Source organism: Anser anser (assembly GCF_964211835.1).
Source record: "Anser anser genome assembly, chromosome: 12".
Lineage (NCBI taxonomy): Eukaryota > Metazoa > Chordata > Aves > Anseriformes > Anatidae > Anser > Anser anser.
Window position 1 is genome coordinate 7,319,275 of NC_139733.1, and position 23,462 is coordinate 7,342,736.

General features: G+C 37.1%; 2 protein-coding genes across 22 annotated transcripts in view; one reads left to right on the top strand and one right to left on the bottom strand.

The window, feature by feature from the left end:
• The window catches only part of NOL8 (nucleolar protein 8), a 51,247-nt gene extending 36,594 nt beyond the window's left edge, over positions 1 to 14,653 (bottom strand). For 7 of the 16 annotated variants that reach the window (XM_083796521.1, XM_083796525.1, XM_083796522.1 and 4 more), the window contains exons 1-14: positions 13,149 to 14,488; positions 12,944 to 13,006; positions 11,890 to 11,968; positions 11,445 to 11,592; positions 10,465 to 10,535; positions 8,260 to 10,144; positions 7,864 to 7,980; positions 6,626 to 6,742; positions 6,197 to 6,281; positions 5,184 to 5,325; positions 3,638 to 3,721; positions 2,597 to 2,874; positions 686 to 812; positions 194 to 264 (exon numbers count right to left, since the gene is read on the bottom strand). In XM_083796521.1, the coding sequence (XP_083652647.1) occupies positions 194 to 264; positions 686 to 812; positions 2,597 to 2,874; positions 3,638 to 3,721; positions 5,184 to 5,325; positions 6,197 to 6,281; positions 6,626 to 6,742; positions 7,864 to 7,980; positions 8,260 to 10,144; positions 10,465 to 10,535; positions 11,445 to 11,592; positions 11,890 to 11,968; positions 12,944 to 13,006; positions 13,149 to 13,287 (3,406 nt within the window). In that variant the 5' untranslated portion in view covers positions 13,288 to 14,488. The other 9 variants (XM_083796518.1, XM_083796517.1, XM_083796519.1 and 6 more) reach the window with 7 other exon arrangements.
• Positions 14,654 to 14,759: 106 nt separating this feature from the next.
• The window catches only part of CENPP (centromere protein P), a 138,010-nt gene continuing 129,307 nt past the window's right edge, over positions 14,760 to 23,462 (top strand). For 2 of the 6 annotated variants that reach the window (XM_083796589.1, XM_083796594.1), the window contains exons 1-5: positions 14,890 to 15,043; positions 16,756 to 16,910; positions 17,695 to 17,852; positions 18,209 to 18,309; positions 22,211 to 22,299. In XM_083796589.1, coding sequence (XP_083652715.1) covers positions 16,774 to 16,910; positions 17,695 to 17,852; positions 18,209 to 18,309; positions 22,211 to 22,299 — 485 coding nt within the window. In that variant the 5' untranslated portion in view covers positions 14,890 to 15,043; positions 16,756 to 16,773. The other 4 variants (XM_083796590.1, XM_083796593.1, XM_083796591.1 and 1 more) reach the window with 4 other exon arrangements.

Sequence of the window (23,462 nt, forward strand, 5' to 3'; positions counted from 1 at the left end):
GAACTGTGCTTTCTGTTGGGATGCACTACCACAGTCCATATTCACAAGTAGCAACAGAAATCCACAATTTTTTTCCCTGCCTTAATCATCTCAATTATGTTTTAACTAACATTAATAACGAGGCAACATTTTTTTTCTTGTAAAGTTTCAGTAGAGAAATTGTAAGGGTGAATATGAATAAACCCCATTATACCTTTTAATCGTTCATCATCTTTGGAGAAGAAGAAAAACCTAGCACTTACTGCCTGCGGTAAAGAGGAAAACCTAGAAAAATACAAAGAAATTTCAGTGTCATAATAGTTAGTCTCAAATTCCATTAACACAAATTAAAGCTGCAATACTTCACAGAAATAGCATGCATTGAAGTGTAGCATTACTCCACAACAACCAAATACAGCCTTCTATAAAGAAATGTGCAAGAACACTTGGCGTGTATTTGACTTTTGGCCAAAACTACTACCCAATTAAGTTCTCATGCACCAACCCAGAAACTCAGCTTTTACATTCAACTTCAAATCTGATAGCAGAATTTTTGAATATTATGTTCTGTGCAGTAAGGAATGATTTCCCTAAAAAAAAAAATGCACAATGAAGATACTAGTTTTCCATGACTGGATGGACTGATGGTATTAAAATTCTCATAGCATCATCTACTACCAAGAAAACAAATAAGAACAGAACTTGCATTTCTTTGTCCCTTTCACTTTCTGTTACTTCTGGTTCATCATCATCCTCAGAGCTGCTGTCTTGGAAACGTGGATCTTCTTGCCAGCTGACTTTTACAGGTTTTATTGTTTCAAGTACGTAGGGCTCTGCAGTAGCAGCACAACAGAAGTCAGATTACTCACCTCCTCGCCAGTAAAAAAAATCTACTTAAGAGTGAAATAGTTACATTGGAAACGACAGATTTGTGCAGGACAAAAACCTCTCTTCACAGATTCTTCTATGGTTCTTTGGACAGGTATGAACGTAGTTTGCTCTCTCTAATGTTAGTAATTCATCCTCTAAACACACAAGTAGTATTAACACAGCATAGGGAAGAAGTGCACCAAGTCCTTTTGAAGCTCACTGTTAGGGCCCATGGCTCTGATCAAGTCACTCTAACCAAACAATTATTATTAACTGAGTTGGGAGTAATTGTGTCTGTTCATATTTTTACCTTGTATAAGATGGAATATAAGCTTCCTTTCACTGTGAGCTATCTTACAAAGTTCCTTTATTACGAGGCTCACAATGCCTTAGCTTATTCTTTCTGTGTATTCAATCACGCTGTTATATTCACGTACGTGTTCTTGCCTATTAACGTAGACAGGGAGTTGCCACAAGTTCAGTTTAGACATGGTAACTTACATACGCACCTGAGCTATTACTGCTTCCCTCTTCCCAAAAGAACTAAGGTTAGGGGTACCCTCTTCTTTTAGTGTATAAGCACAGTATCTGTGCAAGACTCATTAGGCCAGAGTAGAGAAGACAGCTCTTCCTTATACCGCCTCTCTCAGGCAATATAAAGCCATTTCCAAACCCATAAGTCACTAGACAACGGGGGGGGGGGGGGGGGTGTTAAACAAAAGTCGGGTTAAACAAAAATCACAAAAATTATTGTAGCAACCCAGGTATGTACAATAGGGTCACACCTATCTTTTTGCTTTGTATCAACTCAGCAGCTAGCACAGTGGTCCTGCAATCCGTGAATAGGATTTTTATGCAATATAAGCCAATAATTATTCATAATTATTCATAACAAATGACTTACATAACTAAGACACAGTGTTCAAGTATGGTTCTCAATGCTAAGAAGTTTGTGAACTACAGACTACATCTCCTCTCAGATATTTTCCACATTGTTCTAGTGAGCTCACACATTGCTATACTGAAACCCGTATTACTGAATTTAACCTATTTTTGAAGTCAGCATTACTGATTTTTTTGTTTTGTTTTGTATGTCAGTTAACTTCACACAGTCTCTTTTCCTACAGTACTTCTTACGAAGGGATTCAACACCATTTTTTTCTAATCTTCATCACATAACATTCGATTTTCCTTACACTGGGATGCTTTTTTGTCTTTACCTCAATAATACCCCAATAATCACATCATTCAGTTTCAAATTTCTAAAGTTACGATACAGTTAAGCACATATTAAACTGTTCATGGATCTTGGGGTCAACTCTAAGAACTTCTTTGCTCATAATACTCCCTTAATTAAGGGATATTTTATTTACACAATCTTGTTGTTTTATATGAATTCTGATTTGACTTGTGTACTATATTTTTTTCCTCATCTATTTGAGAAATTCAGTGGATGACAACTTTTTCCATCACTGTTCAAAAAATAATTAAATAGTATTTCCTTCTCAAAACGTTATCTCTTGACACTATTCCTTAAAAAAAATCCTGGGATGCAAGCATGATTAATTGGGATTAAACTACAAAGATCTTGGCAAGTATAAAAGAAGACCATAATGATTTTGCAAAATTACTGACTTTAGCCTCTGAAAACTCTCTGGTTTCTGAACCTAAAACATGCTATGTAACTCCTGTATCTGACATAATCAACTTGTACAAAAATGTATTATTATGCATATTCTGCTATTACCTTCTTTTACGTGTGACTGATCCATGTCACCAAAGAAAGAAAACTTGAAACCACCAGAATTCTGAGCTGTGTTACTCCCAACATCAGGTCCCAGTCTGTCATGTGGGGTGGATTCCTCCACATCATCTTTGTCCCAGGGTATTTCTTCTCTTTTTTCTTGTTTGCTCTTTGAAGATCCAAACAACTCTTTTAAATCAACAGCAATATCGTAATAGATTTCTTTAGACACTTCAGGCAGTTTCTCACTCTCCTCCCTCTTCTTCTTTCTCTTAGCTTTACTGAAATCAGATTGTTAAAAGACAATGAAACAGCACGCATGTTTTTAAAAGAAAGGTTCCCCAAGAACTTCAGAAATAACAGCAATTATAGTAGTAATAGCAATTAATAGCAAGGCTGCTTATCTGAGCACATTAATAGGTAGATCACTTAACTACTTTTTTTTTTTTTCCTCCTCTTTCTTAGCAATTCCAAGTTCTGGCAACAGGATATTCCAAGGTTTATAGGACAGCATGACTGTCATTTGGGTTCAAACTTTTAACCCCTTTCTTTCCACCTTATACAATTTGCCCACCTTTTGAGGGTGAGCAGCAGGGAAGTGCCTCAGGTTTGAATGCATGAAAAGGCAGCAACACCTCTACTTCATAATGAATGAAATGCTGACTCGTCATTTAATACATGACAGTATCTGATCTAAATACTATGATATTTGGGACAGATTTCTTTTCTGGCAAATCAGATGTTAACAGATAATGCTTTTTCCCCGCAGATTTAAAAGTCTCAAAGTCCATAACTTGAAGCAGAGGAAAGCCTGAAGGTGAGAAAGGAGGACAGAAAATAGCACGCAGGGAGTAGGCAGACTAGCAAGTATTATGTTACTTAGTGTTTTTATTGGCCACAATCCTTATTTCAGCAATAACAGTGAGAATTAAGGAAAAAACAGGGCAGTATGTGTAGTTTCAAACTCAGTTTTTTGCTGTTTTTGAAAACCAGCCTGCCAGGGAAAGAAACATTACAAGGATAGGTACCAAGCTGTACTATTACCTCTCTTTTTCTGTAGCATTGGGTTTCCTTTCAAAAACCGCATGGTCCTGCCTTGTGGGATCATAGCGGAGAGCATTAATATCCCTATAATAATAGAATGGGGAAAAAAAACAGCAAGAAATCACCCATGAGACACTATAAATGGTCAACTGAAAGCTACCCTAAACCTCTATAGTCAGATTCAGATCTACACGTACTTCTTTATCAAAAAAGCTCCAAACCAATCCAAAATCTAACTGACCAGAAGATACTTTTTAAATGCCTGTGCCTGTCTGGTTCAGGAAAAATTATAAACAGAATCAACTTTTTAATCAAATTGTGTAATATTTTATATAAAACACACTTAAAGTTGAGTGTTATACAGTGTAAGTTTATACCTCCTCAAAAGATAAACAGGTGGAGGCATATCAATAGATATCTATTGGTAGATAAATACATCAATGTAGCTGTGTATTCCAGTACCAAACATTTCACAAAGTCAAATAATTCAAGGGAACAGAGTAGCATGTTCACCTTCCAGTATGTATACATTTTGGGGAACTTCCAGATAGAGCAGTCTAATGCTTAGACTGACCGTTATACTGGTGTGGCAAAGCCCATGCTGCCTTATCACAAGGCAGGAAGATAGCCACGTGTTTCCCCTCCTCTTCCTCAATTAATGCTTACAACTTAACTGCTTTTAAGTAGGTATGCACTATATCATTAACTGGGTATTAGAAAACGCCAATGCAATAAGTATTTCCTAAAACTATCTCTGCGGCTGTAGAGATTATTTCCCCCTCTGCTTAGTCTTTAGAAAATGCAAGAAAATTTACAAAGCAGTCGTAGACCTAAATATGATTGCGCCGTAGTCACAATATTTAGCAGCCAGCAGTCAATTCATGCAATTCCAATAACAACTGTCTGTAAAAGCTGACCGATTGCACATTACTCCATTACACTTAACTCTTAATTTCCACCATTTCAGCCCACTGCCAGACATAACAAATTGCTGATCTAATGAAGACATTTCTCAAAAGCAGAAATACAGATAAGCATAAAAAGAAAAAATCTCCACTGCAAAAGAAGATTCATGTTATCCCTTGAAAGAAGGATACCTAACTCATTTTTCATGAGTAGGCCAGAGAGAACAATTACCTTCTTAACTCCTATGGAAGTTATGATCTAACTTACTGACCTACTGCTTAACTCACATGTTCTTTGTCTATCTTAAGTCTACCTTTAAGTTTGTCTTCACAAAGAACAGAAGTGTCTCACACAGGCAAGGACTTATTAAAATATTAATTCTCATACACAGTAAATTTTGTACAACTGGATTGTTGGAAAAACCTTAAGCAGGCATCCGATCACTTTTTTCTTACCACAATGATAATTACCAGTTACATAATCTACTGGGACACTCAAGTTGGAAACTGAATTAAAAGCTAACTTCAGATGCACGCGGCATAAGGTCCTCCCAGTAAACAAAGGAACTTTAGTTGTGTAATACTGAGAAAAAATAGGCCTTCCTAAAATCCCTTCTTCCCTGATAATAGATGGCTCATACTTGAATTTCTTAGCATTTGTAGCCATTTTAGTTGGTTTGGCGTGTTCCAGGTCGATATTCAAGAGGCTTCCCAGTATTTGCAGATTTTTCTTTTTCTCTGCAGCAAGTTCATCCTCCTCATCTGCCTTCAATGTATTTGTTTCTGGTAATAAGATAAATGAATAAATAAGTACATTTTCCCCACTATGACCAAAGTAAGTCTGTGAAATTCAATGTATAGCACTATTACAACAGTAGGAGAGCTCATGCAAATTGACAGGGCACTTCCCTTATCTTAAAGCTACTTAGAGGCTTTCTTCCTTGCTGTGCAGCTAGTCTTTGATTAGCAGTATTAAGGACACTTATTTCATGTGAAAAATCAGACCAGTTATTTACCCTGTTCCCTTTTTTGTACAACTGTGCAACAACTCTGGCAGAGAGAGAGACTGTACAGAAAATCATTTAAGCAAAGGCAGTAGCAGAACTTGGCAAAAGATTAAATTTCAGAAATAAATTCTGAGCCATGAGCTGCAGGTTAACAATTTGTTAGGGAAAAAAAACAATCTTTACAAGTCTTTTTTTCTTTTTTTAAATAGTAGAAAAAATGAAAAGGACAAAAGAAAAAAAACTTTCTTTCTATGACTGCTCAGTGGAGAGCACAATGACTACAAAACCAACAGCTGAAATGGATGTAAAGGTCAAAAAGTTTATTTTAGTTATGTCACCATTTACCTTAAGAAAAACATGGGCAGAACAGTCTGGCATCAGCCTGTATTAAAAAGATCATTTCAAATGTTGACTTTTAAACAAAATTAATATTTCATTTAGCTATTACAAATGCTTTTGCAGCATATATATTTGAGAAAACACAACTATGAACATACAATACATATAGCCACAGCACGGTTTGGCTGTTTACTTTGAGGAATGACCAGAAAAACAAGAGGTTAAGGAGTTTCTACAAGCATCCACAATTAAGGCTCCATTATATACCTCTACTACTATTATTAACCAGGAAGAAAGTACAAGCTTACCTTCTTCTTCACTGTCACTTTCAAGGAATCGAGCATCCATACGAAATCTTTCATCTGTGCCAAACCGTGATTGCAAATTCAAGAGCTAAATAAAATGAAAACCTATTAAGTGTTGGAAAACAAACCATCAACATACAGTAACTTCCGCCCCCCAATGTTATAATCACAAACATAGTAACAACCTTTAAATGTCAATGCCTTTTCCAGAAATGCCTCCATAGTCAAAAACAATCACAAGATGAAAGAACTGTCCTCACTTCCCAACACACATTTTCTCCACAGCTACTGTTCCCTCTTTTTAAGAGAATTCCATTTTAAGTTTGTCAAAATTCTATTCAGCAAGAATGCAAACCTACGTATTACATACTTCCGAAGTGATGTTATGGAGTCTTACGAAAAAAAATAAATCACATTAATAGATTCACTCACTTTTTCACCAGCTTTGCCTTCAAACTGGGGTTTAATTTTGAATCTCTCATCATCTGTATCATCTTGCTCATCTTCACTGCTTTCAAAGAGTCTTCCAGAAGTTTTAGGAGCAGACTCCTGTGTTAAACAAAAAGAATACAGAAAATTAGACATTTTCACAAGTAAGGGAAAATAATTCAGTAATAACTTTGTTCTTGTGCTTTCCAATTTATCTGAAAAAGTGCATTGCTAGAACAACCAGCTAACTTACTGGCCCATGCATTTCAAATCTTACATTGTTTACACGTTTCGCCATTTTGTTTTACAGTTAAAAAGTCTTAAATTTTACTAGAGGCAAAACATCCACGTAGAAAGTAGAAAGTAACTCAGGTTCCACAATACATGAGCTAGCTATAAAACAAATCTTTCTGATTATGTGAAGGAAGACCAACTTTAAAATATAAATGTCTAATTACAGCCTTTCTGAACAGGTATCATTTATGGTATAGCTCTGGGACATAGTTTAAGTCAGTTGATAAATACCAATCATCACAAAAAAAAAAAATCAACAATTTTCCATCTAAAGGGTCTCTTAAAGAAAGAGGGATTCCAAATACAAAGGAAGATATATATAACTTAAAAAAAAAAAAAGTTAAGTATGAGGAAAAATCAGAAGAAAAGATTTTATTTCAATAGTAAAGATGGCCCTAACCTTACTTTTTTTTTTTTCAGTGGGTAGGGGAATACAGTCTGAGGAGTCTGCTAAATAAGGAGTTGATTAAATAAGCTTTAAAGATGAAGTCCCACACAATTTCTTTGGACTCAAACATCACTTGTTTTAAAACTAGACACTTTATTAATACAGATTCTTCGTCCAGTGTTGGAAAGAACAGTAAGTCCTTCTACCGTACTGAATCCAAATCTCTTCCCCTTCCTTTGACCGAAAGCAGTGAAATTCAAAACTACTTATGCTCTGTAACCTAAACATTCTTTTTCTTTTAATCAAAGTTAAGACATCTTGCATCAGATCTCCCCCTCCTTATAAAGTTTCCAACATCTCCAACTTGGTCAGATGCACGGTAAATTCTTTGTAACCTGTTTCATGTTAGCTAAAAAAGAATTATTCCTATTAGTTCAAAACTTCATCATTTACTTTTTTCTATCACCACACTATGAAAAAGTCTTCAAAACAAATGGCACAGTCATATACAAATGAAACTTCTTCATACAATACTGGATTTTTTCTTAATAAAACTTACTTTTTCATGCACATTTCCCAAACTCTCATCTTCCTTCAACATCTCATCCACTTCAGCTTCACTTTCCACATCCGAATCGAATGTGATGTGTTTACGCTTGCTTGCTGGCTGGCTATCCTATGTAAGAATAAAACTGTCAGGTTAAACATTAAATACTCACTACAGTCACACAAAAGTAACTCATAGATATTTCTACATTACAGGAGGAATCTGCTGTTCCTTTTGCACCTGTAGAGACAGCCCAGGAATTAGGTATGCAACATTTTGTACAAACTCTGAAAACTGGCAATATTTAAAAAATTAATAGGGGAATTCTTGATCATACTTTAAAATAATCTTATTTTCCCCTTTTCTTTGACTTTATACTATTCAGATAAAAGTTGCGAGTGTAATTACCAGATTTGAAAGAGCTCCTTGAATGACTTTCTTCTGTAATTCTCTCTCTTTCTGTCTCTCTTCTAGAGCTGCCAGCCTCCTCTGGTTATCCTGCAATTGTTTCTTTTTTGTATTAGACTCCTTTGAAGCAGTACCATGAAGTTCCTTATTTTCCAGGGGACTCATCTTCTTACTTTCACATTTCTTAACTTCACATTCTGAACTTGTGTTACTTACAACCTTCTTCATTTTGTTTGAAAGCAGTTTTGGGCTTTTCAATTGTTGTTTCATGTGTTTCTGTGACACTGCAGCATTACTATCCACGTCACTGCTCTCACCTTCACTGTCATTGGTGCTAGGAGCAGCATCTCCATACTTTGAGTTTTGGTCTTCTTGCAAATAATTTGTCCCTTTCCTCTTTCCTTGTAAATGTGGCCTGCAAACAGGCTGATCATTCTCATCTACTAAGGAGACAGCATCTGACAACTTGTGGTGTTCACAAGGCTCACTTTGTTCATTTTCCTTGCTGATTTCAAGGGAATAAAATGGATGGTTCTTGGATTGCCCTTCAGAGGGCGTCTCCCCACAATAAGAAATTGAAGCTTCAACACCTAAACTTTCTACAGACTTCTTTAAACCAGCACTGTCCTTAGTTAACTCTTTTTCACAAAGGGACCCCATTCCTCTGAAGGGCTGGTATTTCAAACATGAACTGTTCTGTCTCTTCGAGCTTTCCTCATCAGCATTCTTCTCCCCTTCTAAAATGGCAGCAACTATATCTTCAGGACAGATGCACTTCTTTTTAACTGCAGGGGAAGTTGTAGAAAGTTTTGTTTTATATGTGACGTTGCCCTTAGCATTTTCTTTAATGCTGCACTGACTAGAACTCTGCATGCTATCCAATTCCTCGACTGACATCCCAGACTTCTCAGTAGCTAATGCTTTTAGGTCATCTAATGTAAGGTCTAGACGGTAACAGTTTTGCATCATGGATTCGTAATCAGAACTGACTTCAGACTCCCCTTCCTCAGACTCTGAATAAGAGCTTTCACTATCGCTTGTCTTTGTTGTGCTCGACAAGGCAGAAGTTTTAGGTTCTCTTATTTTCCCTTCTCTTACAGTTCTGTGGGTTTTCAGTGAGGAGTCATCTGCCAAACCACATTTTTTATTTGTTAGTATTTCTTTCGTTTCCACCACTGCCAGTTTAGAGTCTTCTAAAAATGCAGTTTTCATGCTACTTAGATCTGGACCTTTACTCTCAGCAATAATCTCATCTGTATCTGCTGAATCATAACCATTATCACATTCCACGGTCTCTTTATTATTTCCTTTGACAACTTTCTTTGTGGTGTCTAGATTGCCTAAGGACCAGTGAGTATTGTACTTTAACTCAAAATTAACTCCAACAATTTCCAAGTGGTCGCTCTCAATGTCTGCTTGCTGTCTTTCCGTCTCTTTCTTCACCATCGTTCTGATTTCCTCCTCAGAATCAATGTCACCATCAGAAACATGCATTGTATTATTCTGAGAAGAAATCCTAGAAATATTGGTTTTATCCGATAACGAGCCTTGCCCTGGTGTTCTCCAACTGCTTGATGGAAGCAATTTAGACCTCTCATTGGATTTGGTTTTTGATCTTTGATCTAGCTGTGAAGAGCTTATGTTGTTTGAATGTGGCCAGCACCCAGAAGGGAGCGCTGCTGATCCATTCAGACCCTCACTGTCCAGTTGTCTCAGCTTTTTAGGTTGTTTCTTAGTTACAGGGAATTCTCCTTGTCGCTTCTTGCTTATGCTGTCATCCTTCTCTTCCAAATGCCAAGTAAGCTTGGATACAGGAACTACATGTGTCAAGTCTTGCTCCAGCTTTCTAAGGTTGTGGCAGTATTTTGATGGGTCATATTTCACAATGTTAGTCTGAGTTAAGGAATAAGAACAATACAATTCTTCCAGCAGAGACTTCCAATCTCTAGGAACAAGCTAAATTCTAAGCGAAAGGACAATGAATTCTTTTAACGTTATGACAGTATGCCTTCAAACAAAGGACTTGCAGTCTAAAAAAAGTTATTCAAATCACACAAACTTATTGCTAGATTTACTTAAGGGACTCAGTAAATCAAACCTGCCATAGTAGTCAATGTGAAGACCCTTAAGCAGATAAGCAGACACACAGTTACCCATACAACAAAAGAAAGGACTGTATCTATGCCCAACCAGTACAAAAAGGATATTTTATTTTTTTGTTGACTCCTAAGGCGAAGGATGGGTAGGACTCTACCAAACTTACCCACAACCCAATTCTGAAAGGAAAGAGAAATAAATCAGCATAAAACAAAACAAAAAGGGAAAGGAAATAAATCTTGAGTAAAACAAGGTGTATATTCTTTGGTAAGAAATACTAATAAAGAACCATCTGTGATCAATTTATTTTTTGTTTCCCTTAAGTGAGATATTTTTATAGTGTGCAACTTAACCAGCTTCATTGCTTCTTAAAAAAAAAAATCACAACAAAAAACATACAGTAAGACCAATAACTGTCTACAACCTGCAAATAATGACAAAATACAAACGAATTTCTTTACAAGTAAGATTCTTAATATAAAGCTTTTGGCTTATGAATTAACATTGGTAACTGTATGGACAGTATCACTATTCTTTTGCCTTTCTTTCCCTTCCCAGTAACAAATTCAAAATCCCCTACACTTACCAAAATCAAGTGCTTAGTAAACAAATTTAAAATTTTGTGGTAAATATTTTTGTTGCCTAAGTTTGCATGCTCAACAATTTTGTTCAGTCTTACTTTTGTAAGCATGCATAGACACCGGTTTTAAATGTACTGAAGCACAGAGAACAGTCCCTGACAGCCCAGCCGTCCAAAACATATATGCTCTATAAAAATAAACACAAATGCTTTTTCTATGCTCTTAAGAGTGACATGAAGATATTCAGGCATTAAAGAGTAACAAAGCGTTTATTAATTTAACGTGACAGAGGACTGCATGATCAAGATTATTTCTAGTCATTACAAAGAACGACAAAAATATCCTGCTTGTCTACATGCAAGGCATTTCTTTTGACTACTTCGCAAAGCTAGATTGTCACACTTACACAAGTTTCTTTACAGACAGCATAAAGATTTGACATAAATTTAGATGTAATAAACTTGTGCCCAGTTCTGTTTTTTGTTTTAATTCTCTACAGATCCATACCTTATGGTCTGGCACCTCTGTACCTGGTACTGCTTTCATGTGAAAGTCTACAACTCCAGCCTTTTTCAGCGATTCTAGCAGAGACATTTTGTCGTTTCTCTCTGTTTTTTCTTTCTGAAGCCTCGCTTCCTCTCTCTCCATAGCAAGCCTGTACCAAAAAGTACATCACACCTGTAAAAAGATCTGCCTGTGTGCTAAATTGTAACTGGCAGTGACCATCTCCCATAGAACAGTAAGCATTCAGTACTTAAAGAATTAACATATTTCTGATTATAGTTGATCTTTAAGGGAAAACGTGCTAATATGCATCAACAGTCCACCGACATCAATAAAAATTAGAAAGAATAAGAGTGTAGCAGATGCATAAAGCATTGCCGTAATGTTGGTAGTTAAACATAAAAAGGGTAACTTCAGTAAAAACGTATATTTGTTTATTGATCTTTACCTATGCAAAAAGCTTTCTTTGGCCAACTCGACTTGCAGTGTCTGCCCTTTCCATTTGGCTTTATTTAAAATTGATGTGCCTGTGAAACAAGGAGACTAGAAATTAGTATCTTCTACATTAAAAAAAATCCATTTTGAACTTAACTATGCCACCTTCCACAATAGCTTGAGGTTTCTTTAGTATCATCTTATACCACATTAGCCATTTAAGTTTGCATATGAAAAGCCTAATATCCTATTCTTAAACAAGGACATCCACATCCAAAATTAAAGTTCTGAGATGAGAAGTGTTATTCAAGTTTGTACAGTTCAGTTCAAACACCGATGTGAAGATTCAAATACACGTACGATGAAGTTTCTGTGCTAATGTCAGATAAACTCTTCTGTACTTAACTTATTTATTTTTGTAAGATATAGTTAAGAAGCACCAAAAACGGTTACGAAAACTGTTCTACTTGGAACTTAAGAAAGAATGGCTGGGTTAGCTTTTAGTTGATCTCAAAGAGCTTTCCTCTTCCTAATGGCTGTATTCTCTAAATACAGGGGCACGTTATCGATCCCTCTCTTTAGATAAAGGTACCTTCATCTGGTGTTTTACTACTACATATTACACAGATAATTTTATAACTTCACAAATAATTTTGTAATCCACCAATTTTGGAATTTGTAAGACTGCTGTAACAGAAGCACGTTTATGGAAACTCCTTCTGGGCTTCCTTTCATGTCCAGTTCCTTCTAATGTTTTATGGACTCAATGGAAGTGTTTGAAATGCATTTCCTACACTTTTTGATAAAAGGGCTAGAACAAACAAATAAAATTACCTCTTCAGTTGCAAGTTTTTTTTTAATCTGCTAGCATCTGCTCACTGAGAACTCTAGCAAAAACAGCCTCCATATACTGCAACTTAAAGCAAACGAATCAAGTATGACAACAGAATGAAACAAGCTCTGCCTTGACCATGTTCTGACCTGACAACATCAGATGAATGATCAGTAATGTAATTTGGTTCAGGAACATAACATACTTATAAATAAAATGAGAATAATATACTTACATTTTCTAAGATCTGTTTCAGAAATGTTGGCAGTGATGTAAGCAAAAGTTTTCGTAGGGTTCCCTGCTCAATGATAAACATTAATTTAATTTCTATGTAACTTCAGTATTTATTTCCTGAAAATAAAGTATTTCTGAACCAAGAAAAATATTTTACACTGAGTTGAAGCATAATCCACTTTTAAAGAATGATATAGAACTGTTACCCTGGTCATCTTTTCTGGTAATAATCTCTACATCCAAAACACGTCCAAACTTGCCAAATCTTTCTTGTAGTTCAGCCTTAGAAACTGTATGGCCAAGACCTCCAACGTATAGACGTTTCGAAGCTTGTTCCTTCTCCATATTCAAGAAGTCAAGCTGTCACATCTGTAACATGCACTCTGTTTTTCTGTAAAATGATAGCAATAGTTCCAATTATGAAACAAATCATTCTATCAAAATTCCTCCACAAAGAACCTTTGAGAAGAGTGCGCCTTTGCTTTGGACTAGGTAACATGTTCTGCTCCAGCCTAGTACCAGTAAACACTGCATTGGTATATGCCAGGGTTTAGCTTATCTTTTACCTTAAAGCATATAACTTGCTGCATGACAGTACGTGTGAACAGCTCGGCATTCCTTTCACTTCACCTCCCGGTATCCCAATTGAAAGCTTGCAAGTTATCAAGCTTTTTACCTATAACTTTTTAAGCTAGCAACACTAGAACTAATGTTTAGGAATACAGCCTCTGTGGGTTGGTGCAGATGAAGCTCAAGACCTTCCACATCTCAGAATTTCTTTACAGAAATTAAAAAGTCAAGCAGTAGAAACATTCAACTGAAAAACTGTTCTTAAGTATTTCTATCATGACACCATGCGCTCTTGCACATCTGAGCGCTTGACGCAAGGGAACAGTCCTTTCTCACTGAACATCTTGTTTCAGCACAAGTGACAACAAAAGCACAACACAGACGGGGAAAGGCCAAGGTTATCCCACTTATTTTCCAGCATACAAACATCAACCTCGCAGGCCTTAAATTAAAAAAAAAAAAAAAAAAAAAAAAAGAAACCCATGACCATAGTAGGCCCAGGGTAAGGTGGCCTAACTGACCGCAGTATGTTCTGTAGAAGCAGTACAGAACACTTGCATACGTGTACAATTTGTATACATTGTCTAACGACGTCTGTATACGTGTAGAGTATTTGCGTATGTTTGTTATTTTCAGAAGGATAACTGTACGTGAACACAATTTTAAAAGCCTTCTGACGAGCGTACTTCCTAAAGAGAAAAAAAATCCTCTAAATGCGAACACAAGCACTACCTAAAAAGCAAAAATAAAATAAAATAGGATGAAATAAGCCCAAACGAAACAAAAACAACCGTAATTTTCACACAAACTAGACCAGACGCCACGGAGCTGGGCGCAAAGCCGCTTCGCCTCCCACGGCTCCTGTCAGCGCAGCCCGCCACAGGCAGCGCAAAGGCGCCAGACGGGGGCTTGGGGGGGTTGGGGAGAGTTTGGGGCTTTTGATCCCCCCGGCCCCGGCTCGCCCCCACCGGCCCCGGCCGCCGCTCACCACCCCCATGTGCGCTCCTCGCGGTGCCGCTGCCGGTGCCTTCCCCTCGCAGCCCTTCCTGGCGCCCTCTCGCCGAAGGAGGGTTCCGCCTCCCGCTGCTCCGCCCGCGCTGCAGCCGGGCTCCTGTTGGCGGCCGGTCAGGTTTGGGGGGAACACGCAGCTCGGGGCATGGGACGCAACCAACTCGGAAGATAGGTAGGGGGGGTTTCCCCCAAGATAGAAGCGAGAAAATTAAAGGAAGTAGCCACATCAGCAATCCCGTTACTACTCATCGCAAATAGCGACCTCAGCAGCTGCCCTTTCGGAGGCTTCGCTGTTCCTCAAGGACGCAACGAAAGCCCGGTGCTGCGGCTGGCTCCCCCCTCTCCGGCAGCCGCAGTGGTAGCGCCCTGTGCCGCGGTGGGGCGGGCTGGGCGCGCAGTTCGAAGGCGCGGCGCGCGCGGGGCGCCTCGCGCGGGCAGGTGGGCGGAAGCCTGACGGGTTTGTCCTGTACCCGCAGGCGCGCGCTCGGGACGAGGAGGAACGATAGTTCTGCCGCTACAGGTATGGCTCGTTCGCTTAGAAGCAAGCGCTCGCTGTCTCGCGGAGGTGATGCTCTTTGAACTTGCGAGCGCTCCTGGGTTCTGCGGCGCTCGGCTGAGGGGTTAAAGTAGCTGCCAGCGGCGCGTGGGTTTTGTTGCTGGTTTTACAGCGGCCACCCGTTTGTTGAAAAAGGAGTTAGCTGGCACGGTGAAGTTTGGGCTATAGCAACTTTTTTTTTTTTTCCCCAAAGTTCTCTTTGTTACAGCCATGACGTTTGTCAATGTGTTCTGTTTAAAACAAGCAAAGCCACAAAAACAGCAACATCAACAACAACAAAACAGCAACCTGAAGACGCGTTAAAATAGGGAGAACTTCTGTTTCTTGTCCCTCCTGATCTTGTTTGTTGTCATAGGTGGCACAAGTTTGTTTTAAAACTTCAGAGGAAGTCACGCTAGGCACTCCCTGTGATTCTTTAACTTAATGTATGTTCTTTGTTAACTAAATAAGCTTTTAATGCAAAACTTGTTTTGAATGTTTTCATATATATGTTATTGAGATGCTGTTTCTTATGAAGTAAAGCAACAAAATCCCATTTTCACCTCATCCCTGCTTATTGAGCCATGTTAGCCTGGTTGCATTCAAACACATCGGTGGTTATGTGCAAATGCGTAAAGTAAAGCTAGATTATTTTTCTTTCCTATCGAAAGCTCTAATGCATCAGTATCACCTTGTGTAATGTTCTCTGCAGTCCTCTGAATGTGTCATGTCTAAACTAGTGTGCTAATCTCAAGGTGTTTTTTTCCCTTAATGGTATTTACTTGTTTTGTCTTATTTGAGAAAGATGTGTGTTTCTTTGCGTCCCCTTAGTGCTGTTTCCATGAAAGGCAGATTGTGCTATTCCCTTGCATAAGCGCAGCTGGGCTTCATTTAACCAGGTGGCAAGCACAGCTGTGCTCATTGTGAGAAACAGAGGCGTGTTTCATCATGGGATCGGGTGGCTCATTAGGTGAATTGGTCACAACTGGAATCTGTTTCCACACCTGATTGGAACTGCTTTCTATCTGTAGGACAGTTTGATATTCTCTTACGGCAAGTTTGAAATAGCCAGGTAATCTACTGGATGAAATCATGATTAGTTAAAGATTCCAAAAGAAAACCTTTGACTACACTGGATTCCTGATTTAACTTCTTTATCTATAGGCTATGCAGAGATTTGTGTCTTGAAATTGGTCTAAAAATTACCTTTGGGCTCAATGAATTAAGCTTTTGAGGAACTAATACAACAAAATCACAGTGTCTGCTTGTAGACTGCTATCTTTCTAATGGGACTTCCTTAGGGTTACATTGATGACAAAGTACTCTAGTATCAAGAGCATGTATTATTGCTTGCCTTTAAGCCTAATTTTGTTTTCAGATCGATGACAGAAGGCTTATATGTTAGTTTAATCTTCTATAACAAACAAGATTGTTTAATTCTATAGGATTCTTTATGGTGGTGTACATTATTTTATTTGTCAAATCTACCCAGGATATTTAAAAAAATATATGCATCAATTCTTTAGTTTTCAACAGACATAGGATGTAATTGAATTCTCATTTTGTGGTAGGAGAATCAATTGCCTAATGTTATATTTGCATGTTTAAATTAATTCTTTGGATAAAAATAATTGATTTTGAATATTGATCAGTTCTGGGGGGAGGCCTAAGAGATACACTTATTTTGTTTTACGTAGGCACTTTGATTCTGAGAAATGGAGAACAGCACTTATAAAGTTTATGAAGATGAAATTCAGCTGCTGGAAGAAGAGATTAAACTGTTGGCTGAGAAGTATGATGATGTGAAACAGGAATCCACCTTTTATTCTAATGAGGAGATACTAACATCAATGTATGTTGTTTTCACATGTTGGAATAAAATTTCCTTGTCAAAATTCTTGGGTAAAGCTTTTGCCTATATGTTGTTATACTAGCACTTTCCTTATGTTATTTTTACAGTACTATTATAAAGCAGATCTCATTTAGGACATGGGTCGTGTGTGATAAAACATTAAAAATAATAAGTAAATATTTTGTCTTTTTTTTATTTCCATTTGATTTTTATTTATTTTGAAAAAGGCAATCTTAGTGGGTCAGAGCATAGTAGTGAATACACTGTGGTGTGGGCCCTGCGAAGCTGTTGACCGCAAAGGCCATGTGTTTCATTATAAAGAATGAAACAGCTCAGTGCCTGTTTATATTTAAAAAAAAAAAGAAAAAGAAAAAGTGGTGTATGTACAGGTGTGACTAGCTATATGCTAAATAGCAGGACATATTTACTATAGAATATCAGTTAAATAATATATACTCCATAGATAAACTATGCCATTTAGGTTACTAAAGGCATCACACGTCACTCTGATTGTACGTCCCTTGAAGTGGATAATTATATGTCACAGTTTATAAGAAAGACTGTGTCTACTTGGCAGCGAATGTGAGGTATGGAGGTTAGAATTGCTTATTGTTACTGTAATATGATCTAACTGAAATTTGACTCACTGATAGCTGATCTTGATCTGAAAATCATCAGAACAAATTACAAATGTATTTTATTTAACAGTATTGCTGTACTGATTTGATAAAACATGTTCTTATCTCTGGATCTTTTATCCTTTTATTTTTTTCTTTAATTCTAGAAAATTATTCCAAAGAGAATTTCAGGGAGAATCTAAGGGACAAGAATGTCCATCAGACCTGAAAGCTCAACTTGAAAGCTTAGAGAGAGAGGTCTCATTTTTAATGAAGTTTACTGGTATTCAGTTCACAAGTCATTCGAAGAAAACACTGGAAAAAAGTAAGCATTTTTGTGCCTGTTACTAGTGCTATATTGAGCATGCTGTTTAAGTTCATGCATCCACAAATGTGGATGCATGTTTTAATTCCACTTTAAATGGTAGCAGAAAAAAATTACTGTATTTCAAAACAATCACCTTTATTGACAAAATAGTTTCTGAGCAAATACTGTATTTTGCATAGTGGGAAAGTGAAAGACTACTATGAATTAGTTATATTTTCTTAACATATTTAACTTGATTTCATGATCTGTATGATTGACAGTAACAATTGGTACTTTAAATATGACTAATGGAAGAAATGCAATAAACGTTGTATGGGTTTATGATACCTTGTTAACTTTCTTTTTTATAACAGATGAAAACAGAACAGTGCAGAAGCACAGATTATCGGGGAATTGCCGCTCTCTGCCTTTTCAATTGGAATTTCAGCTTCTTGAAACACGGGTAATGACCAATGTATGTTAAAAAGAAAAAAAAAAAGCCAAGAAACAAAACTTCAAATGGACAAATGTCTATAGCTACTTTTTCACCTGAAAATTTCAACTGGTATTTTGTCATTATGATTGCCTGTGTCCCCTTAATCTAAGCTTAAGTGAATTGTTTTCACTCTATAACAGGTGGACCCAACTTTGGGATTCCATGTGCATGCAGGCAAAATAGTTTTGAAGGTCAGGTTCTGTATCCAGTCATGAAATTCTTATCAAACTCTTCTGTAGTCTTTTATCTTGAACTGGAGACTGGAAAATTCCAAACCCCATCTCTCTTAAGGGAACCGAGGAAAAGCTAAAACAGTACAAATCTGAACAGTTACTTTTTTACTGTGGTTATGTTCTTACTCTCTTTGCTAGTGTGAATAGCTATTACATCACTGGGATTGTATGGAACTTACAGTAATGATTACCAATTTTCTGCAGGGAAGCTGTAGTCAGAATCTGTTAGCACAGAATTCAAAATGATAAACAGTAGAAATCAGCTGCTACCCCAATTTGTAATAATCAGGCGATTTTCTTCTCAAGAAAACTTGATTTATGGCTCAACTTTAAAGGTACCTTTTAAATAGAATGTTTAGACCAGATAGTGTTAACAATCGCTTTGCTATGTAAAATGTCCTTCCTAAGTTTAAGAAAAGCCCTTGTGAATTTAGGAAATATGTATTTAGATATTCACATGTGGGTTGTGTAATTTGAAACTGCAAGAGGTCAGTTGAATGAAGCTATTCTGCAACCTCTTAAGTCCACACATGGCTTAGATCTTGTGTTCCCGGTGAAAAAATTTTACCATTTGTTTGTGTAAAACTGAATTCGGCTTTGAGCATGGAGAAAGCCTGCATCAATCGTGGGACTTCATTAGATTGCTGTTTATTTCTCACCTGTATGCTGCTACTTTAAGTTTTTCAAAAATTTCTGTTAACGGAGCACAGATGAATAGACATCTATCTAGTCGATTTAGGAGTGCATTCGTGGTGCTTAAATCTGTTGTACCACAAGATGGCAATACTTACCTACCTAACGCTAAACCTTGTCGCACCAGCAGTCAAGTAAGCTATTTGTTTCTTAGAGAGTAGGTGATGTGTAGAAAACTGCGTGTGTGTGTATTAAAAAACAAACCTTCCATTGAAAAAAAATACATTATTGCGTTATTTTTTTTTGCATGACCTAATTTCTTTAATGAAAATACGTAGTACCTGCAGCTTACAGTTTAAAATACAGTACAATGTGTTAATTTAGCTTAATACATTAAGAATTGACAATATTTTATGCTTTTTCATGGCATGGATTGATGACATGTTCAGGAAAATAATAAATTAATAAATAAATGATAAGAGCAGACACCAGTGCAGAGTAAGTTTTTTAATTGTGGAAAATTGACAAGTTTGGGGGGTTTATTTTGTGTGATATACACAAGTGAAGAAGTACATGTATGGTTTCAAACACTTTTATTTCTGTTCCTTTGCACAATTTTGAGATTGTATGTGGACTTGAATGCTGTTAAAGGTTTTGTGTTTACTTACAATGTTACTGTGTTATAGCTATTGTACAAATCCTAACATAATGATCTGGATGAAGTTGTAAAATACAACCCATTGTCTCGCTAATGTATAGTTCCATATTATCATTTTGTTAGAACTACTTAAACAGATTTTAACAGAATTTAGTAGAATTAGGATTCAAGTTGAAGGGTTGTATTTTTAAGTTATACATAGAAATATTTTAATCTTACAGATTACAATCTCCTATTTCATTATAATGAAAAAGCATAGCTCACCTATAGACTGTCAGCAATTCAGTTCAAACTTTGTGTAGTTCTAGTCGGCTATTTCTGTCATGTAGAAGTAGAGGCACGTTGTCTCAGTTGCCACAGACTTCATATACTGTGCAGGTCATCCTACAGTGAAGTCAGTGGGTCTTCTGTGGATGCAGGAGTCTGCCTCCAAAGCTCTCAGAAACGTTATGACTTGAGGCCAGACTAATAAGGCCTGGGAACTATTTGTTTTTTGGTGCCTCAGGCTTCTTGCATATTAAAACAGAGAAGTATGCATGTCTATTCTAATATACAGCATTAACAGTTGTATTTAAAGTAACCTGTACTGAGATCAGCATGGGTGAGATAATGTAAAGTTGCAGCTAGTTTTACCCATTTTGAGAAATAAAAGAAAACAGCTTTTTGGGAAATGCTCAGTAGACAACAAATACATTGGTATGCAACAAGGAAAACATTTTTCTTCGCACCATCAGCTTGATCTGTTTAATCTAGTAAAGTTGCCATAGTTAGCTCCATAGCATTTTAAATTAAGCCAATTGGTATACAGTAACGAATTGTTCTGATAATTATCTCTAATTTTATTTATAGATAGTGTTAAATGTCATTAATGCTAAAAGCTGTATTCCAGGCTACAATTGTACAGAGGAACAGACAGATCTGAGTTGAGTTCCCTGTGGCTAGCTTTCAGTGATTGAAGTTGATCATTAATGTAGTATTGGTCACTCACTGCCTGACATATTCTGCATCTTATCTGGTTCTCTGGTTTTGGTACAGCATCAGACTAGCATATAGCTTATATGTCAAAGCTGGCTAGTGTTTTGCCAGCTTGGAGTGCAAGCTTGTCTGTTCACTCTTATGCAGTGATAGATGCTTATGAAGGTCAAAATGTGGATGAAGAAAGCAGTTTAATGTAAAAGCGCTTATTTATTATTTCCACTCCAACTGTTGTTGGATATTATTAGAGGACATGTACAATTAGCTTGAAAATCTGCTCAAGCAAGTCCAAAACTATTGAGAAAGGAATCATTCAAGAGTTGCTTTCTTCTCAAGAACTTTACAATTCAATGTTTTTATTTGACCCCTAGATGGCATCTTGGCATATGTTAATAACCCATTTCCTGGAAAACCAGTCCTCTTAGAGGTTAGCATATTAGGTTATAGCTGCTACCAGCTTCTCTACAGCTCCATGCGTACGTTGAACCTTTTGCTCTAAATTTATTTTTTTTCTGAAGTTACTTGCTCAAACCACTAAACTTTGTAGTGTCTTGGCTTGCTTTTTCCATCTTTACTGATGGCAGTGTTAGCAGTACTTCTGTCCAGCCTGCACTAGGGATTGCTGCAGTATGTTTGCATTTGCCTTCAGTTTATCCATTTAGTTTCCTCTGTTGCAATTCCTTTGTAGTGACTGGGAATAAGAAAGAGTACAAAGTCTCTAGGATGAAGTGAAATATTTGCTATGGTCTTCAAGCCATTATTTTAAGCCTTTTCATTCACTGTTCTCTAACATTTACCTCTGTGTTTAAGAATGTGTAGAAAAAAATAATTAAACTATTTTGGCTTCATTACTATATGATCTTCTTTTCTGAATGTTTTTATATGCTGTTAGGTATTTTAATTTGGAAACATTTTAATTTTATTATAATGTACGTATCCCTGAGTATTGGTCGTTTTTTTTTTTTAATTTAGGATAGCATTAATATGTTTTCCAGACGAAACATTATACTTGAGTTTTCTGGTTTATGTGACAGCTAGGAAGGTGTTGTGCTGGAAAATATGAAGAACCTTAAAGAAATGGAAATGACATGGAAGGAAGTAGATAAACCTCTTATAAATAAGTCTTCTTTTATACATGTATGTTCTCTGTGCTGAGTAGTTGAGGCGTTATTCCAAAAGCCTTGCTGTCTGGATGATACTGATATTGTTGAAATGAAAAAAAAAAAATCACAGAAATAGGATGTATTTTTAAAAATGTTGTTTTGAGTATTTTTGTGTTTAGAAGCATTTGTATATATTTTTGTATATTTTATATATAAATACATTCTTTTCTTTGGTAGAGAAAATTCTAAAATACCGCATTATTCTTTCTCCAATCCAGAACAAAGAGAATGTGTCTGCTGTTATTACTGATCTCAGCATTGTAATGGAATCTGGAGAATATTCAGACTTAAGCAAGTTTGTGTCCAGGTAAGGTGGAGTTTTTTCTTTAAGGAGACTTATACTATGGGATATCTGATACTAAAGGCAATACCAAATTTTGATGAAAATTGCTTGCAGTCAGTTTCTTTGCTTGGTAATGTACTGTTAGCCCAATGTGAACACTTCCAAGCCCTACTCTGTATCCTTCTGGAGAGAAGATGAAATGAACATCATTTTTAAGGCCTGAACGGGCTGATAGGAACTCATGTTAAACAGAAACAGGTTCTGGGTTGTAATATGTTTTAGCTGTTTGTAATTGTTTGGTTCAGATAAAGATACAACAAGCTAATCTCAGAGCGTTTTCATTAACGTAATCATGAAGTTATCTGTTACTCAGATGTGTATATGAGTTGCAGATGTGTAATGATAGCTAAACTTGGATGAGGAATGGCAGAAGTGTAATACAGAGCCCCTCTCCAGTACTTGCCTGCTACTAATTCTCTGCTCAACATCCCATTTCTCATCTTTATATCTGGATTTTTTTCACTGATATTATGTAAGAAAATAAAAAGGTAGGAAATAGTTTAAAAATTTGGAGTAGTGTATTTGCACAATGGCTTAAGAAAACAAGCGCATGACTGCATGCTACTCTTGATTATTTTCTGGAGGATGTCAGCTTTTGGTATGCGGATGAATAATGATCAAATGATTCGTCTCTAGTATTCCACTGTGAAATCTGCTGGCAAACTATGCTGGGAACAAATCTATTATTTCATAGAATCATTATAGATTGGTTTGAGTTGGAAGGGAACTTAAAAATAATCCAAATCCAACCCCCTGCTATGGGCAGGGACAACTCCCCCCAGCCCAGGCTGCCCCCAGCCCCATCCAGCCTGGCCTTGGTCACTGCCAGGGATGGGGCAGCCACAGCTCCTCTGGGTAGCCTGGGCCAGGGCCTCACCACCCTCAGAGTGAAGAATTTCTTCCAAATGCATAATCTAAATCTACCCTCTTCTAGTTACGCCTTGTCCTATCTGCACTCCCTGACAGAGTCCCTCCCAAGCTTTCTTGTAGGCACCCCTTAGGTACTGGAAGGCGTAAGGCATCTACACGGCCTTCTCTTTTTCAGGCTGAACAACCCCAGCTCTCTAGCTTGTCTTCATAGGAGAGGTGTTCCAGCCCTCTGGTCATCCTCACAGTCGTTCTCTGGA